The 18243-nt window shown below is 48.5% G+C and overlaps 1 protein-coding gene across 1 annotated transcript in view; it reads left to right on the top strand.

The window, feature by feature from the left end:
- VPS53 (VPS53 subunit of GARP complex) overlaps nucleotides 1–18243 on the top strand; it is a 42595-nt gene that overhangs the window by 1985 nt on the left and 22367 nt on the right. Inside the window, exons 2-11 of the mRNA XM_081844116.1 lie at nucleotides 738–818; nucleotides 2026–2075; nucleotides 4524–4590; nucleotides 11736–11822; nucleotides 14054–14169; nucleotides 14639–14758; nucleotides 15314–15392; nucleotides 16367–16510; nucleotides 16771–16913; nucleotides 17775–17916. Of these exons, the coding sequence (XP_081700242.1) occupies nucleotides 738–818; nucleotides 2026–2075; nucleotides 4524–4590; nucleotides 11736–11822; nucleotides 14054–14169; nucleotides 14639–14758; nucleotides 15314–15392; nucleotides 16367–16510; nucleotides 16771–16913; nucleotides 17775–17916 (1029 nt within the window). The remainder of the gene's footprint in view (nucleotides 1–737; nucleotides 819–2025; nucleotides 2076–4523; nucleotides 4591–11735; nucleotides 11823–14053; nucleotides 14170–14638; nucleotides 14759–15313; nucleotides 15393–16366; nucleotides 16511–16770; nucleotides 16914–17774; nucleotides 17917–18243) is intronic.

Here is an 18243-nt window from a genome sequence, read left to right as displayed (position 1 = left end):
GTAGCATATAAATAAGGGGAAACAAGCAAGATGCACCAAACAACTCATACCATTCAAAACAAACGCGTAGTGATTCAAGATTAGGAGGGACAGGAGGACACTAGGATTGGAAGCAGATAGTGGGAACGTGTTTGCATGATGCGGGAGTCAGTAAGGTGAGGCTGAGCTGGATTGGAGAAGATTTTGCTGGTGAAGCCAAACTTGGGAAGGATGGAGGGAGAGGTAGGGGAGCCTGAAGGAGCTTCTGTGCAGGCCAGGGTGGGATCCTGACCCCTGTCTTCCAGCCTCTCTCCATAACCAAGGAAGGAATATGATCTATATCCCACAAACCACTGCACAGCCTCTCTGTTTTTACCATGCTGCTGGACATTTGCTGTTTTTGGCACAGCGTGTGTGTTGCTGTGTTCCTTTTCGTCTTTTCTTTGAATTGTTACGGCTTGAGGTTTTTATTGTTGGTTTTAATGTAAGTCACAAGTCACATTTCATTCATTCATTCATTCATTTATAATCCCACCTTTTTCTCCAAGGAGCTCAAGGTTCTCTCTCCCTCTCTCTTATTTAATCCCCACAAAAAACCCTGTGAGGTGGGTTAGGCTGAGAGGCAATATGACTTGCCCAGCGTTACCCAGTGAGTCCCACGGCCAAGCGGGAATTTGAACTCCAGTGTCTTTTGTAAGAAAAACAACTAACACATACAATTAATAATAGTCACTTCCGTTCTTTTTCTTGACCCCTAGGTGTTTCCAAGTCAAGATCCATTGGACCGAGCTGACTTCAACGCTGTGGAGTACATCAACACGCTTTTCCCAACCGAGCAAGTGAGTTGCGTCTTCTGCGCATGACAACACAATTGTGAAAAACAGTTTCTTCTTTTACCCTGTTTTTCTGCTGGTAGATTCATAAGAGAGTCACAAAAGAATAGTAAAACGTTGGAGAGTTTCCCTTGCCTCCTAACAGGGGTGATCAAGTTCTGGGGTCCATCAATGGTTTATCCATTGCCTTCTAAATATCTTTATCGAGGGAATTTCTGCAAAAGACAAATAAAAGCTGCTGAAAACACAAAAGCAGCAAATACAGTTAAGGCAAGACTAAAAGACTGAAGCTGCCATCATATCTAGCCAGCTTAGCCTGTGGCAAGGGATGATGGGAGTTGTAGTCCAACAGTATCTGGAAAGCCAAGGTTGAAGAACGATGGTCGAGGGAGAGAGCCTGCTTTTGATCTCTGTGGCATGTCTCATTTTGCTGTGTCTTGTTTGTCCACTAGAGGCCACCGTTCTTCTTCCATTAAGCAAGATCAGAACATAGAAGGCTGCCTTATAGTGAGTCTGGGCGGCTTCCACCATATATAAAAACATAATAAAACATGAAACATTAAAAACCTCCCTATACAAGGCTGTCTTCTAAAGGTTGTATAGTTGCTTATCTTCTTGACAGAGGATGTTTAACTCCGTATCCTCCAACATTTCTCTGATGAAAATAGGGACGTCCTAAGGTAGCACTGTGGGTTAAACCACAGAGCCTAGGACTTGCTGATCAGAAGGTCGGCGGTTCGAATCCCCGCGACGGGGTGAGCTCCCGTTGCTCGGTCCCTGCTCCTGCCAACCTAGCAGTTCAAAAGCACGTCAAAGTGCAAGTAGATCAATAGGTCGGGAAGGTAAACAGCGTTTCTGTGCACTGCTCTGGTTCGCCAGAGGCGGCTTAGTCATGCTGGCCACATGACCCGGAAGCTGTACGCCGGCTCCCTCAGCCAATAAAGCGAGATGAGCGCCGCAACCCCAGAGTCAGCCATGCCTGGACCTAATGGTCAGGGGTCCCTTTACCTTTAAGGAAAAGTAGGACATTCCGGGATCAAATCAGATCCCGGCTTCTGTAAATCCAGGACTGTCCCTGGAATATGGGGACATTTGGTGGGTTTGCCAGTAGGCAGCATGCTCTTATTGGCATGAGGAGCCAAATCCCCAGTCTGTTGACATTGCATATACAGCTAAATAACTGACCCCCCTTTCTCTTCTCTTTCTTTGACAGTCTTTGGCAAACATTGATGATGTAGTGAACAAGATCAAGCTGAAAATAAGGTAAGCAGGGCTATTTTAAAAATTATTATCAATGGGGCTGGTGTGGGGCAGGAAAAACTGCTGTTCCTTTAGAACTTAACCCCCAGGTGGAGGTTCTATGCCAGCAGTGGCAATAGCACCCTGGGTGCATGCAGGCACATTGGAAATGGCACATCTGAAAAACACGGAGAAGATAAAAGGCACACAGCCTCTTGCCTGAGGAAAGAGGAGTGGTTTCTTCCTTCTGACTCGTGGAGTGATGCTGTGATGACAGAGGAGCTGGCTCCTCCGGAACGGGGCGAGCTTGCTTCAGTTTAGGAGCGTAGCTATTTTTTATTTAAACCACTTATTTATTCGAGTAAGCTGTGTGTGAAATTCCGACATGGAAAACTGCGAAATGGTATAAAAGCTTGTGACTGTAAATTGTGGCCAACTCCTGAAATGCGGGAGTTGCAGCGAATGTGGAACTGTCGTCTTGTATTGCGGTAACCCTTCCTAGAACCTTGTAGCAAAGAGTGTGTAAGAAGTCGAATAAATATTATTAATAAGGAATACCAAGGTTCCAGTAAATCAGTAATTTAAAAACAGGAATCCAGTAATAACCAGGCTCATTCCTGCTGGTCAGGGAAAGCCTGGGCAAATAGGCTTTTTTGGGGGGGAGGGGGAGTGTTCAAGAAACTTTACCCAGAGTAGACCTGCTGAAATTAATGCAACTAAGTTATGTACGTTAATTTCAATGGATCTGTAACTGCCCTGTGTCTTCTTTTTAAGAACATAGGAAGACTGCCTTGGACTGAGTTAGACTAAGGTTACCAGATTTTTTTCAAAGAATCTGGGGACACTTTTTTTTTTGAAAAGAGAAAATTATTAAATTACTTTTTTTTAAAAAAAGAAGTAATACCTTTTCTTCTGTGGGCAGATGGCCAGGTAGCTGGGAGCTTTTGCTCCCAGCTCAATTTGGGTTGCGGGGTGTGTGTGTGTGTGTCAGCAGTTCCCCCAATTGACGGGCCAGGCGTCCCCGGTTCCCCCTTGGCAGTGGCAGCAGCAGCCTGGAGCCTGCTGTGGCGCTCGCCATGTAGCCTCGCCGGAAGTCCCCATATGTTGTGTCTTGTGCCGTTGAACCAATCACACAACATTCATTCCCTACTAATAAATCTACAACACTTAAAATATAAATCCGGGGACATTAAATGAAATCTGGGGATGGATTTGTGAATCTGGGGACTGTCCCCGGGAAACGGGGACGTCTGGTAACCATAAGTTAGACCTTTGTTTGGTCCACGCTACTGGGCAGCACTGCTCCCCAGGGTTTTCAGGCGGGGAATATCTCTCCCAACCCACCTAGATATACTGGTGATTGACCTGGGGACCTTCTGCCTGCTGAGCAGAAGTTCTACCTCTTTTGCTGTCAGTCTGGCTGCCTGCTTGCTTGCTGTCTGCCTGGACCTAGCAGTCTGCCCCTTCCCTGCTCCCTGCCTCCGGGAAGTTGTCACGCAGGTCGCGATTGCAGACAGATACCCAGAGGCAAATGCAGTCTCTTCCTTTCTGAGATCGCTGTCGGGTAAATGAACAAAACTTAAGCAAGGTTTGCATCTTAGAGCCGGTGTGTGGCTGGAGTATCGGACTAGGACATTCCTGGGAGTTGTTGTTTAGTTGTGTCCGCCTCTTCGTGACCCCCTGGACCAGAGCACGGCAGGCCCTCCTGTCTTCCACTGCCTCCCGCAGTTTAGTCTTGTCTTTGTCCATGGAGTTTTCTTGGCAGGGATACTGGAGTGGCTTGCCGGTTCCTGCTCCAGGTGGATCACGTTTGGTCAAAACTCTCCACTATGACCTGTCCGTCTTGGGTGGCCCTGCACGGCAGAGCTCATAGCTTCTCTAAGTTATTCAAGCCCCTTTGCCACGGCAAGGCAGTGATCTATGAAGGGGATTCCTAGGAGACCAGGGTTCAAATCTCCACTCAGTCATAAAGCTCACTGGGTCACCTTGGGCTAGTCGTCGTTTCTTGGCCTAACCTACCCCGCAGGGTTGCTTTTTGGATGTGATAAGGCGGCAGAAAACTGTGTGCGCCGCCTTGAGGTGGGATAGACGTGCAATAAATCTAATTATACAGGAGTGGGATTTCTTTTAACTCTCCATGGGACTGGTATACAGTGCTGGAATATTTGTTTTAAGAATATTGAAACACCATGGTTTTCCCTTCCCTAAAATGGTCTCTTGAACAAACTGTAAAAAAAAGAAAAGAAATCTGATGCTGAACACCAACCCAGTGGCGTAGCGTGGGTTGTCAGCACCCGGGGCAAGGCAAGTAATTTGCGCCCCCTAACCCGTGGATTTGCGCCCCCTAACCCGTGGATTTGCCCTAACCCCAGATGTTGCGCCCGGTGCGGCCGGCCCCCCCTGCACCCCCCACGCTACGCCACTGCACCAACCTTCAGGCTGTCCCCCTTCTCTCTTTCTTCCCCTTTGCAGGCGTTTGGATGATAACATCCGGACCGTGGTCAGAGGTCAGACAAACGTTGGGCAGGATGGCCGCGAGGTACGAGTTTATTAAATTTCTTGCAGCTGAATCTATCCAGGGACCTTTCCGGAGAGATGCATGGAATGGCATTTAGACAGCAGAACAGTCTCCTTCGGAAGGTGATAGACTCTCCTTCCTTGGAGGTTTTTAAACAGGTTGGGTGGCCTTCTGTCATGTTGATCTAGTTGAGATTCTTTCATTGCAGTGGAGTCAGACTAGACATGACCCTCAGGGTCCCTTCCAACTCTACCATTTTGTGATTCTCTAGGTTCCCCCAGCCCTGTACTGAGGACTAGAAACCTGCAAGGGTTGTTGGCCCCATGTTTCAAGATAATAATAATAATAATTTTTATTTATACCCCGACAGAGCCAGGCTCAGGGCGGCTAACACCAGTAAAATTACAATAAAAACATAATAGGGGAAAGAAAAGAAAAAAAATTAAAATACAGGTTAAAATGCAATTTAAAATGCAGCCTCATTTTAAAAGTAGCCCATGGATCAAAACCGTAAGGGGAGGGAAACATAAGGGTCAGAATGAGTCCAAACCAAAGGCCAGGCGGAACAGCTCTGTCTTGCAGACCCTGCAGAAAGATGTCAAGTCCCTCAGGGCCCTAGTCTCTTATGACAGAGCGTTCCACCAAGTCGGGGCCAGTACTGAAAAGGCCCTGGCCCTAGTTGAGACCAATCTAACCACCTTGCGACTTGGGACCTCCAACATGTTGTCATTTGTGGACCTTAAGGTCCTCCGTGGGGCATACCAGGAGAGGCAGTCCTGTAGGTACGTGGGTCCTAGGCCGCGTAGGGCTTTAGAGGTCAAAACCAGCACCTTAAACCTGACCCTGTACTCCACCGGGAGCCAGTGCAGTTGGGGTTCAAGATGGCTTCCAGCTCTTGGCAAACTGATCTGGGCTGGGGACCCACCTTAACTCTGTGAAGGTTTCCTTATTATAAAAAATAGCATGTTGGGGTGTGTGGGTGTGTCCCCCGAAAATGAGCAAGTTTACCTGAATATGTGATACCTTTAAGAATTGGATCTGGATATAAGAGAGAGTGGGGTATTCCGGATCATCTATTTCCAGCGATAAAAAAATCCCTTTCTGGGTTCAATCCCCACGTTGGGCCAAAGATTCCTGCTTTGCAAAGGGTTGGACTGATGACCCCTGGGATTCCTCCCAATTCCATGATTATATGATTCTTGCCTTTGTCACTTCTGAGGAGATGGCTGCTGGTTCTTTCCTTCTTAATATTTGGCTGCACTGGAAATGTTTATGACATCTGACTCTGATTTATATATTTTAGCTAGCTGGTACCACTTGGTGTATCTTAATTTATTTCAGAACGGAATTAAAATGCTTTAATGTGTGTACAGTGGTACCTCGGGTTACATATGCTTCAGGTTACAGACTCCGCTAACCCAGAAATAGTGCTTCAGGTTAAGAACTTTGCTTCAGGATAAGAACAGAAATCAGGCTCCGGCGGTGCGGCGGCAGCGGGAGGCCCCATTAGCTAAAGTGGTGCTTCAGGTTAAGAACAGTTTCAGGTTAAGAACAGACCTCCAGAACGAATTAAGTTCTTAACCTGAGGTACCACTGTATTTTGTAGCATTTCCACTTCTAACTGTGGAGGCAGCGCATAGCCATCCTGTCCCATCTGGTGCCCATTCCTGCCTCATGTGGAGGAGAGTTCCACAGATTAACAATGCACTGCGTGATTAAGTCCTTTTCTTTTCTCTGTCCTGAATCTTCCAAAAGTGCCGTGCAGGTTGAAATAGAAAAATCAAGCGTGAGCGATGCGCGTGGCCGCAGAATCTCACTTCTTTGCGATTTTTCCTGCCACAAAAGCTCCGTTGAACTGGCGGCTGTTTTTGGAACTACAAAGCCGGCAGGAATCTCAGGAATTTCCCGGCTCCAGCAGTTAATAGGTCAGAGCATAGGGAAAGCAGAGCAGGTCGTATTACACAGGAAAAGCCTCTTGAATGGCATTTTGGTCCGCAGTGGGTTCCCCCCCTCCCTTCTTTTTCCTCCCACCCCAAAGAAGCCAGACGAAAAAGGAAAACCCTGGCGAAATAATTTCTTCTCCTGAGCTGCTCTTTCCCCTGGGAGGTGGAAGGAGAGAAGAGATTGTCTGTCTGTGATAATAGCCTAATTAATAATGGCTTGTAGAGCTGAAAGCTCCCCCCTCCCCAAATCATGTTCTGGCCTGCTTTCCTCTCCCTCCCACCCTTTTGAAATGAAGGGAGCCTTTGTTCAACACTAAAAATGTATGGCGCTTCAGATTTTTTTAAAAAAATGGAAAAGAGGCTTATGTGTCCCCGACCACACTACTCCTCAGTCCACCCTCCTTTTTAGAATAATAGAATTGCAGAGTTGTTAGGGACCCTGCGGGTCACCTAGTCCAACCCCCTGCAATGCAGGAATCTTGCACCCAATTTGGGGCTCGAACCCACAACCTGGAGATTAAGAGTCTGGTGCTTCACTGACTGAGCCATCCCAGCAGTTCATGCACTTTGATGCTGCTACAGGCTGCACCGATGGCCACCCAATGGGATGGTTCAATTCCAGGGATTGGGTCGTATCCATACTTGCCTCTGCGAACCACACAAGGAGGATTCAAGAGAGGGTCTTTCCATCACTTTTTGAAAAAATTGGACACCCCAAGGACAGATCTCAGGATCTTTTCTTTCCACGCAGAGCAGATGTACAAGCAGACAGGAAGATAGATATAGATAAATATATAGATTTAGATATAGATGTGCATGAGAGATATTAGCTTCTCAGGGATGAATTGCAACGTTGTGCAGAAAGCTTATGTCACGTTGTGCCTAAATATAGGTCATTTTGGAATATTCTCTCCCTGCAACAATTTTATGAGATGATGTTTTAGAACCCTTCCTCCTTTAATGCATTGTTCCTTGCTTATTGGAAGCATTTCCCACCCTGATCTTCAGCCTAAAAAAGGCTTCCGGAGCAGCTTGCAGATGTCAACAATGAGACGAGACCGGCTATTTTTTTTTAATAGATGGCATGAAAGGAAAAGGCATTCGGAGGGAGGAGGAAAAATGTAAAACCCGGTGCTAGACCTTGGTTACAGAATTCTCACGACAACCAGCTGGAAAGGAAGCAGCTGAACGAGAGCAGGAGGAAGTTGCTCCTGGCCTCCCAGCTGAGCTAATTTAGCAGCCCTGCTTCCCATTTTTCCTGGTGAAATGGCTGCGTGATGGTTGAGGACGGGGCTTGATTCGCAGTGAAGCCAATGGCATAACCTTCTCTCCTTTGCAGCATCTGCTCCCATAACAATTACCGTATTTTTCGCTCTATAAGGCACACCTGACCATAAGGTGCACCTACTTTTTGGGGGGGAGAATTCAAGAAAAAAAAATGCGGCTTTTGCGGGAGGCGGGGGAAGTGAGAGAGCCTTGCTCTGTCCCTTCCCCCACCTCCCACAAAAGCCAGGGGATAGCCCCGCGAAGCCTACGCAGGGCAGCGGGATGAAGCCTCCCCACTGCCCTGCGGAGGCTTCGCGGGCTACCCCAGAGCTGCTCGGGAGCTTGTTGGGGCTGGCGGGGGAAGCCCCGGCCCCCCCCCAGCCCCAGGGACCACACATTCGCTCCATAAGACGCGCAGGCATTTCCCCTTATATTTTAAGAGGAAAAAAGTGTGTCTTATGGAGCAAAAAATACGGTATAATGAGAAGACAGCAAACAGCAACCTTTAACATAGAAACCTTTGCATTAACTTGGGGCCGAAGGTGGGGTTGGGCTAGCAGGAGTTGCAGGTTGTGTCTGGAATACTTGTGGATTTTTATCTTATTTTTTATTTTAAAATTGCAAGGCTTCAGGAGCGGCCCTGCACACCCAGCTGTAACATTTCTCAAGTTTTGAGCACGTTCTTTTTCTTAAAAAAAATAAATACGCTGCCCTCGATTTCATTTTTCCCTTAAGTTTGCTGGAAACGCTTAAAATAGCCTCGCTTCTTCTGGCTTTCTGGTGGGTGTGCTTCGCTTTTGAAATGGGGTTTTTGTTTTGTCTTGCCCAAAATCTGCAGATGGATTTCTTTTTTTTTTTCTTTTTTTAAAAAAGCTGCATCACTTATAATGAGTCCTTTATGGGGAGGAAACAGCGGGAGCGCATTCCTGGGCAGGGCGTAACACACTCCCCCCCCCCCAGCAGTTCCAGACGGCGGCTATTTCTGACTCCTGGGCAGGGGCCGGGAAAGCAGATCCCGCTAGTGATACTGCGGTCGTCTCTCCTTCCAGCCTGAGACGGCATTGCAGATGTTTCCCCCCCTCCTTTCTCTCTCTCTCTCTCTCTCTCTCTCCCCTTTTAGGATTTTTCTTCGGTTCTGCCCAGGAACACATGTTGACACAGTTCTGGTTGCCTCACTTAAAAAGGGATACAGTGGTACCTCAGGTTAAGAACTTAATTCGTTCCAGAGGTCCGTTCTTAACCTGAAACTGTTCTTAACCTGAGGTACCACTTTAGCTAATAGGGCCTCCCACTGCCGCCGCGCGATTTCTGTTCTCATCCTGAAGCAAAGTTCTTAATCCGAGGTACTATTTCTGGGTTAGTGGAGACTGTAACCTGAAGCATATGTAACCTGAGGTACCACTGGATTGTAGAGAATGGGTAGGCAAACTAAGGCCCAGGGGCCGGATCTGGCCCAATCACCTTCTCAATCCGGCCTGCGGACGGTCCGGGAATCATCATGTTTTTACATGAGTAGAATGTGTCCTTTGATTTTATTTTATTTTTTATAAATATTTATTAAGGTTTCCAATTTAATACGAACATAAATACCACAAAAAAGAAACAAATAATACACAAAAAAGAAAATACAGGAATATAAAAAAGACACAATTTAAAACAAAACAAAACAAAACAAAACAAATATAATTCCCATCACTTATTTCCGTTACCTTATGTCTCGGACCCCCTCTCACCTCCCCCTTTTGTATTCCAGATCAAATCTTATTTCAGCAAGTTCTTATTATAACTTAATATAAATTATTTTAGCTTATTACTCAGCCTTTGCATTACAGCTGGTAACCACTTAATTTCAGTCCAACATCATTCTAGCATTCATTAATTTTGCAATATTTCTGTAAATAGTCTTTAAATTTCCTCCAGTCCTCTTCCGCCGACTCTTTTCCCTGGTCTCGGATTCTGCCCGTCATTTCTGCCAATCCCATTAAAATGCATCTCTGGGTTATTTGTGGGGCCTGCCTGGTGTTTTTACATGAGTAGAATGCATGCTTTTATTTAAAATGCATCTCTGGGTTATTTGTGGGGCATCAGAATTCGTTCATTCCCCCCGCAAAAAATATAGTCCTGCCCCCCACAAGGTCTGAGGGACGGTGGACCAGCCCCCTGCTGAAAACGTTTGCTGACCCCTGTTGTAGAGTCAGAAAAAAAGGTGAAGAAAAGGGAGACTGGAATGGACATGGTGGTGTGATGAATGGTCACAGGGTTTGGGGCTTTTCAGTTTGCAGAACGGGCAAGTAAGAGGAGACCTGAGAACCATAGGATTGTAGAACTGTTTTGCCCAATGTTGGGCTTGAACACACGGCCCTGAGATTAAGGAATCTCATGGTCTACCGACTGAGAACCAGAGAGGTTTGCAAACCTCTGTGGGGGGGGGGGTGATGAAAGTGGACAGAGATATGTTTATGCTCTCTCGTAATGCTAAAGCTCACCGACAGCCAGTGAAGCCGAATTTTGGAAGATTCAGGATAGATGAGAGATAGGATTTATTCACACAGTGAATGGTTATATGACAGAACTTGCTCCCACAGGAGGCAAAATGGCAGCCGCCAACCTAGATGCCTTTGCAGGAGGATTAGATGAATTAATTGGAGGGTAAGGTTATCAGTAGGGACGCGGGTGGCGCTGTGGGTTAAACCACAGAGCCTAGGGCTTGCCAATCAGACGGTCAGCAGTTCGAATCCCCGCAACGGGGTGAGCTCCCATAGCTCAGTCCCTGCTCCTGCCCACCTAGCAGTTCAAAAGCACGTCAAAGTTCAAGTAGATAAATAGGCACCGCTCCGGTGGGAAGGTAAACGGCGTTTCCGTGCGCTGCTCTGGTTCGCCAGAATCGGCTTAGTCATGCCGGCCACATGACCCGGAAGCTGTACGCCGGCTCCCTCGGCCAACAAAGCGAGATGAGCGCCACAACCCCAGAGTCGGACACAACTGGACCTAACGGTCCAGGGTCCCTTTCCCTTTAAGGTTATCAGTGGCTACAAGCCACAATGCTTGTGTTCTCCCTCCACTGAGGCAGTAAACCTCCGAATGCCGCTCCTTATTATGATTATTTATTAGAGTTGTACCCCACTGTGGCTTACACGGTTCTCCTCTCCCCTGTTTTACCCTTCACAACAACCTTGTGAGGCAGGCCAGGCAGAGAGGAAGGAACTGGCCCAAGGCTGCCCAGTGCGCTTCATGGCTGGGTGGGGTTTCGGACCCGGATCTCCAGTTGCTCCCAGGCCCTGTCTGTGGGCTTCTGAGAGGAGTCATCTGGTTGGCCACTGTGAGAACCGCCGCCTGGGCTGGATGGGCCATTGGCCTGACCCAGAAAGTTCTTCTGAAGTGGAAACTCCTCTTGGTTCAAATCTCCCGCCACCCATTTTTGCAGAAAACCCAAAAGAAAGTTTGTTATTGGGTGTTATAGAACTGTCGAAAGTGGGATAAATAGAATTGTGGCATCGCCAGAGACGCCAGCTTCTGTGTTATCTGCATATTATCTATTGCTATCTATTTTTATTTTCTATTAAATTATATTATTGCTAACAGTTTTGTTATCATTACTTAAGGATTGTAATAAGAAACAAAAAGGCCTTGTGGCACCTTAGAGTTCTAGGAACTTTTATTCTAGCCCAAACTTTCATGGGTCCTCTTTTATCAAAATGCCCTCAGCTGGCAGTTCACACCCTATTTGCCCTCTCTCACCCTTTTTGTTATTTCCGCAAGGGCTCAACACCCTTCTGTGATTCCCTCTGCCCGCCAAGAGGACTAGGAGCTTGTTTCTTGCGTAGAGTCCAAGAAGCAGTAGCTTTCCGACCAGAAAAAAGGTTGAGCTCTTGCCGCTTGGCTCAGTAGAACTTGATCTCTGCCTAATTCCTCCTGAATTTGGAAACCAAACTTTAGTCTCCCTCTTCCTCCCTCCAGGCACTGGAAGAAGCCCAGAAGGCTATTCAACAGCTCTTCGGCAAGATTAAGGACATCAAGGACAAAGCTGAGAAATCTGAGCAGATGGTGAGTGACGAATAATATCTTGTGGCCTGTTATTAATGGTGTCCTCAGCAATCTCCACCCCCCTTTCCTTTTCTTGCTCCATTAGCACAGCGTCTTACAGGAACCTTAAACTGAGTCAGATTGCTGGTCCATCTGGCTCAATATGGTCTGCTCTGACCGGCAGCACCACTCCTGGATTTCAGGCAGGAGTCTCTTGAGACTCTACCTGCAGATTGAACATAAGGCAGACACTCTGCTGTGTCTGTGGCCCTTCCACAAACCGTGTGTGGCCTCTGAAGCAACTTTACCTGGCCCTTGGTAGTTTGAAAAAAAAGGAGAATATTTCTCAGAGCTTCTAGGCAATGAAGAGATGACTCTTGGGTGTGTGCAGTACGCTGCCAACCCATCTCTGGGTACAGGTTTTCCTTGCCGCCCTCCCTTCCAAAGCAATGACCTTGCACAGGGCTTAGCATAATAATATATAATAATAATTTATTATTTGTACCCCGCCCATCTGGCTGGGTTTCCCCAGCCACTCTGGGTGGCTTCCATAGAAACCAAAAATACACTAAAATATCACAGATTAAAAACCTCCTTGAACAGGGCTGCCTTAAGATGTCTTCTGAATGTCAGGTAGTTATTTATCGCTTTGACATCTGGTGGGAGGGTGTTCCACAGGGCAGGTGCCACTACCGAGAAGGCCCTCTGCCTGGTTCCCTGTAGCTTTGCTTCCCGCAACGAGGGAACCGCCAGAAGGCCATTGGTGCTGGACCTCAGCGTCCGGGCAGAACGATGGGGGTGGAGATGCTCCTTCAGGTATACTGGGCCGAGGCCGTTTAGGGCTTTAAAGGTCAACACCAGCATCCTTTGGCCCCACGGACAAAAGCCATTTGACAGCGGAGCCACGTCGCTAGAGGGACCCTGGACTCTTTGGCGGTGTCTACAGGCACAGCCGGACCTCAGGCTCTCCTCTGGGGACGATGGGGCTTTGAAGTTGCTCCAGCCTGGGGCCGAGCCCTACCATCAGGCGTGGGGAACCTTTGGCCCACCAAACGTTGCTGAACCTCCCATCACCCCTGGCCATTGGCCCTTCTTATTGGGGCTGATGGGAGTTGCAGTTCAGCAAGAACCGGCACTGGGTGTCTGTTTCCAAGCGATGCGTCTCGGAGGGCACCTTTTCAAGTGTTCTCCTAGAGGTGGGGAAACAGCGGCCCGCCTGGGTGTTCCTGGGCTGCAGCTTGGTTCATCCCGGACCAAGGGCTTCTGGGAGTTGGTGTCCAGCAACATCTGGAGGACCACCAGTTCCGTATCCCTGCTTCAGAATTTGTGACCAGCGCTGTTCGTTCACGAACGGAAAGGGTTGTGAGTGGGGGACACATTGGGGGGGATTTTGTGGCTTCTACAGACGTGGGGTGGGGAGAGGGAGGTGTCTGGAACAGGTGTCTGGGATGGTCAGCAAAAACTCCCATGGCGTCCGTGAAGTTAACTCTTTATTCAAAGAAACAAGACTGCTCCGGTGGCAAGGCCTAGTGAGCACAGCAACGCTTCCTAGCAGATCTTGCCCCAATGAGGCAGTTGTGGGGACTGAAGCTTTCTCAGTCTCTCTCTCTGTGTGCACAGTTTCTTGAATTCTTCTGTTTATTCTGGGAGCATATTCACCCAGTGCTTTCCCAGCTGCACTGGCTCCCGGTGGAGTACAGGATCAGATATAAGGTGCTGCTTTAGACCTTTATAGCCCTTTGCGGCCTAGGACCCTCATACCTACGGGACCGCCTCTCCTGGTATGCCCCACGGAGGACCTTAAAGTCCATAAATAGCAACACCCTAGAGGTCCCAGGCCCTAAGGAAGTTAGATTATCTTCAACCAGAGCCAGGGCCTTTTCAACACTGGCTCCAGCCTGGTGGAACGCTCTGCCTCATGAGACCAGGGCCCTGCAGGATCTGATTTCTTTCCGCAGGGCCTGTAAGACAGAGTTGTTCCACCTGGCCTTTGGCTTGGAGCCAGTTGGATTCCCTCCCCCTCTTACTTTTTTCTTTTCCTTTCTCCTCCTGCGATGAGGTTTCAATATTTTAATGTTGTATTTTAATTTTGTTTTTAAGTTGTATTCATTCAATTTGTTTTTATTATTGCTTGTTAGCCGCCCTGAGCCCGGCCTTGGCTGGGGAGGGCGGGGTATATATAATAATAATGATAATAAATTATTATTATTATTATTATTATTATTATTATTATTATTATTCACCTGCGACAGGTGAAGGAAATCACCCGCGACATCAAGCAGCTGGACCACGCCAAGCGCCACCTGACCACCTCCATCACGACCCTGAACCACCTCCACATGCTAGCTGGCGGAGTCGACTCCCTGGAGTAAGCAGTGCGCCCTGGGGGGGGGGCTGTGCCATGATGATGTGGGCACGCATAGGAGGCTGAGGGAGGGGGGAACTGCGGCATGGATTGGTTACGGGATTAGCTTTTGGGCAAACCCAACTTTTTCTTAAAAAAAGAGTAAGCTTCTAGTCCTTAGGGGTTGCAAGTCAGAGGAAGCTTACAGTGGGCTGCATTGAAGGCAAGCAAAACTCAGCGGTGGGCGGGGCCAGGGCGACAGTGGGCGGAGCAATAAGGATAGATTTTGCCTGGAGACAGGGGGGATCTCGGGGGCCAGGCAGAGGCCTTGGGGACCAGATTTGGTCGCAGGCCCTGTGGCTTCCCACCCTGAGTAAGCTCCTTGGTCTGACGGGGTATAAGGCAGCTTCCAGTGTTTGATTTAATCCCCGACTTCTCTCTTCTAATTAAATCCCCCCGTTCTCCTCTCTCTTCCCCCCACTCCCATGTCTAGGGCCATGACGAGGAGGCGGCAGTATGGGGAAGTGGCCAACCTCCTGCAAGGGGTTGTGAACGTGCTGGAGCATTTCAACAAATACATGGGGATCCCGCAGATTCGGCAGCTTTCTGAGAGGTGAGATGAAGGCGGTGATCTCCCGAGACTCGGAAGAGGGGAGCCCAGGAACGCAGCAGCCGTTCAGAGTCTCCCTGTGTTAACAGAGGAGCAAATGTTCACTGAGTCCCTGCTCATACATTCAGCTGCACCTCTTCAGTCTGAGAGACAGGGAGGGCATTCCTGCCTTGTTTTTCCTTTTATATAAAAAAAGAAAATATGTTAACATAAATTTACCCTGACATGCTTTTATGGGATTTGTGTTTTTAATAAAGTCAGGGAACCATACAAAGCGACCCTGTTAGCAGACAGGACTGTCAAAACAGTCCCTTATACTCCGGGGTTCCTTCAACTCAGTTCTTAAATCTTCATTTTTCCCCTTTAAGGAATATTCTGGTTAAAGGGCTGTCACCCTTGCTTCTTGAGTTGTTTCCGGTAAACTAGAAGCCACCGCCTCGTTTGGCTTGGCAGGCGTTTAATTCCCCAACTAGTTTTGCTAGGAACAAAAACTTCCTGCAGAAGCCTGCGTTTGGCGACCTGAGCCCTAACCCAATTTCCTCGTTGGTTCCTGGGCAGGGTGAAGGCTGCCCAGAACGAGCTGGGGCAACAGATCCTGGCAGATTTCGAGGAAGCGTTTCCCTCTCAAGGCACAAAGGTAATGAAATAAAAATAAATCCCGGTCTCTCCCTTGTTTGCAGAAGTGCAAATGAGCTTCCCCTATTTCTCAACAACAAATAATGGTGTTTGTAGCCCAGTTTTAGTGCAGCTGGCATGAGAATCATTTGTAGGGGAGAAATGGTAGCGGGGAGAGGAGGTGCTTCACCCTTTACCTTGCAACACCTCCCCATGGCTGTTTTTTCTGTTTGACCAGCCAATGTCCCAGATTGAGCAGAAAAGGAGCTGGGGCTGGAGAAAAGGGAAGCATCTCTCACCCTCTACTGCGTCTCCCCTAGCAATGATTCTTCTCTGCTCCCTCTTCTTTTTCACTTCTATAACTGCCCATCGCTGCATCATCTGCATCATCCCAGATGTTTTATATTCACTATGACTCATTGCCCTACTCTGGGGTGTCCTGAATACCACCATTTGGTAGCCGAGCCCCAAACCCCAAGTCTCATTTGGATGCATTTTGGCTTCCTGCTGCTGAAAGTGACCATGAGGTGATTGATAATATCATCATTTATCAGTTTTAGACCCTTAAGTACTAGCAGTTGCCAGGACTTGGTCCTGTTTGCCTCTGCGTAGTTCCTTCCTTATCACAGATACAGTCATACCTCGTGTTGCGTTAGGTTCATGTTGCGTCTTTTTGGCTTGCGAACACAGCAAACCCGGAAGTGTATGCTTAAGGGTTTTGCCACACGTGCATGTGCAGAAGTGTTCTGCGCACTTTGCACATGCGCAGAAGTGCTCTAGCATGGTTGCACAGAAGCGCCACTCTAGTTGTGGACTTTTTGGGGTGCAAACAGCACCCTGGAATGGATCGTGTCCACAACTAGAGGTACCACTGTATTATGATATATCGATATAGATCACCCAGCCCTACTTGCCTTTAATATATCCTCAAAGTATAGTCACTGGCGCCACTGGAAGCGAAAACCCTGAATTCTTTGCCTTTCTCCTCCCTGACAGAGGGCTGGAGGTCCCAGCAACGTCCTGCGGGATGCCTGCCTGGTCGCAAACGTCTTGGACCCCAGAATCAAGCAGGAGATCATCAAGAAATTCATCAAGCAGCACCTCTCAGAGTACCTCGTGCTCTTCCAGGAAAACCAAGATGTAAGCCGGGATGTTCCCCTGCGTAGAACTCTTAGCTTTTCATGGGCTGTTTAGATATCCTCCTTTCTTTTCTTTTTTTTTTGGCTATGGGAAATGTAGGCCAGGAACTTCCTTTGTGCTTGTAAGCATCTTAGAAGGCACTTTGGCAAATGAGCAGCGTAGAAACCAACCAACACCAATCTATCTATCTATCTATCTATCTATCAACAACCTCTGTCTGCAGCTGTTCTCATAGCGCCTCCCTCTCTCTCGCCCTCCAGGTCGCCTGGCTGGATAAAATCGACCGGCGTTACGCTTGGATCAAACGCCAGCTGGTGGATTACGAGGAGAAGTACGTCCGCATGTTCCCGGCAGAATGGTGCATGACCGAGAGGATTGCGGTCGACTTCTGCCACATTACCAGGTAGCAGGGCCCAGGGCACTCTGCTTTATTTCTTTGCGGAAGGATTTTATATGCCACCGCCTGGGGTATAAGGTCAGGGTGGTGGACAGCAACATAAGAACCCGCAGTTAAAAGCAGCGCAGAGTAATTATTAAAATGGCCGGCTGCTTGAGAAAATGTATGGTGTGTCAGGGGAGGGGTAGCACCTCTGGTGTCTTCCGATCCCAACAACAGCAGTATAAGAACCAGCAGTTAAAAACAGCACACAGGGTCCTCGTTAAAATGGCTAGCTGCTTGAGAAAAATGTAAACAGCCTGCAGGCCAAGCAGATTTGATCTGGAGTGTCTCTTGGGAATGTCCCCCTCGCCTGAAACTGAGAGAGCTGCTGCCGTTCAATGTAGGCAGCACTGAGCTAGGTAAAGGTAAAGGGACCCCTGACCATTAGGTCCAGTCGTGGCCAACTCTGGGGGTTGCGGCGCTCATCTCGCTTTATTGGCTGAGGGAGCCGGTGTACAGCTTCCGGGTCATGTGGCCAGCATGACTAAGCCACTTCTGGCGAACCAGAGCAGCGCACGGAAACGCCATTTACCTTCCCGCCGGAGTGGTACCTATTTATCTACTTGCACTTTGTGCTTTCGAACTACTAGGTTGGCAGGGGCAGGGACCGAGCAACGGGAGCTCACCCCGTCGCGGGGATTTGAACCGGTGACCTTCTGATCGGCAAGTCCTAGGCTCTGTGGTTTAACCCACAGCACCACCAACGTCCCATCTAGCACTGAGCTAGATGGACCCAAATGTCTGACTTTCTATAAGGCAGTTTCCTACATCAGGGCTGGTGCGAGGTAAGGACCTGCCTAAGCTTCTCCCCCCCCCCCCCCGCAGGACGGAGCTTGCAAAGATCATGCGGACGCGGGCGAAGGAGATCGAGGTGAAGCTCCTTCTCTTTGCCATCCAGAGGACCACAAACTTCGAAGGGCTGCTGGCGAAACGCTTCTCGGGTTGCACCCTCTCCGATACAGTGCCGGTGAGTTGGGTCTCCCCAGGTGCTCTGGGCAGCTCCCAACAGAATATTAAAAACCACGATCAAACATTTAAAAATTCCCTAAACAGGGCTGGCTTCAGATGTCTTCTAAAAGTCAGGTAGTCGTTTATTTCCTTGACATCTGATGGCAGGGCATTCCACAGGGAGGGGGCCACCACCAAGAAGGCCCTGCCTGGTTCCCTGTAGCTTCATGTCTCGCAGGGAGGGAACCGTCAGAAGGCCCTTGGCGCTGGACTTCAGTGTCTGGGCTGAATGATGGGAGTGGAGACACTCCTTCAGGTCTACTGGGTCGAAGCCATTTGAAAGGGT

The sequence above is a fragment of the Podarcis erhardii genome (assembly GCF_964252035.2).
Source record: "Podarcis erhardii genome assembly, chromosome: 16".
Lineage (NCBI taxonomy): Eukaryota > Metazoa > Chordata > Lepidosauria > Squamata > Lacertidae > Podarcis > Podarcis erhardii.
The sequence above is the reverse complement of the archived record's forward strand: the minus strand, read 5'-3'. Positions and strand labels throughout refer to the sequence as shown.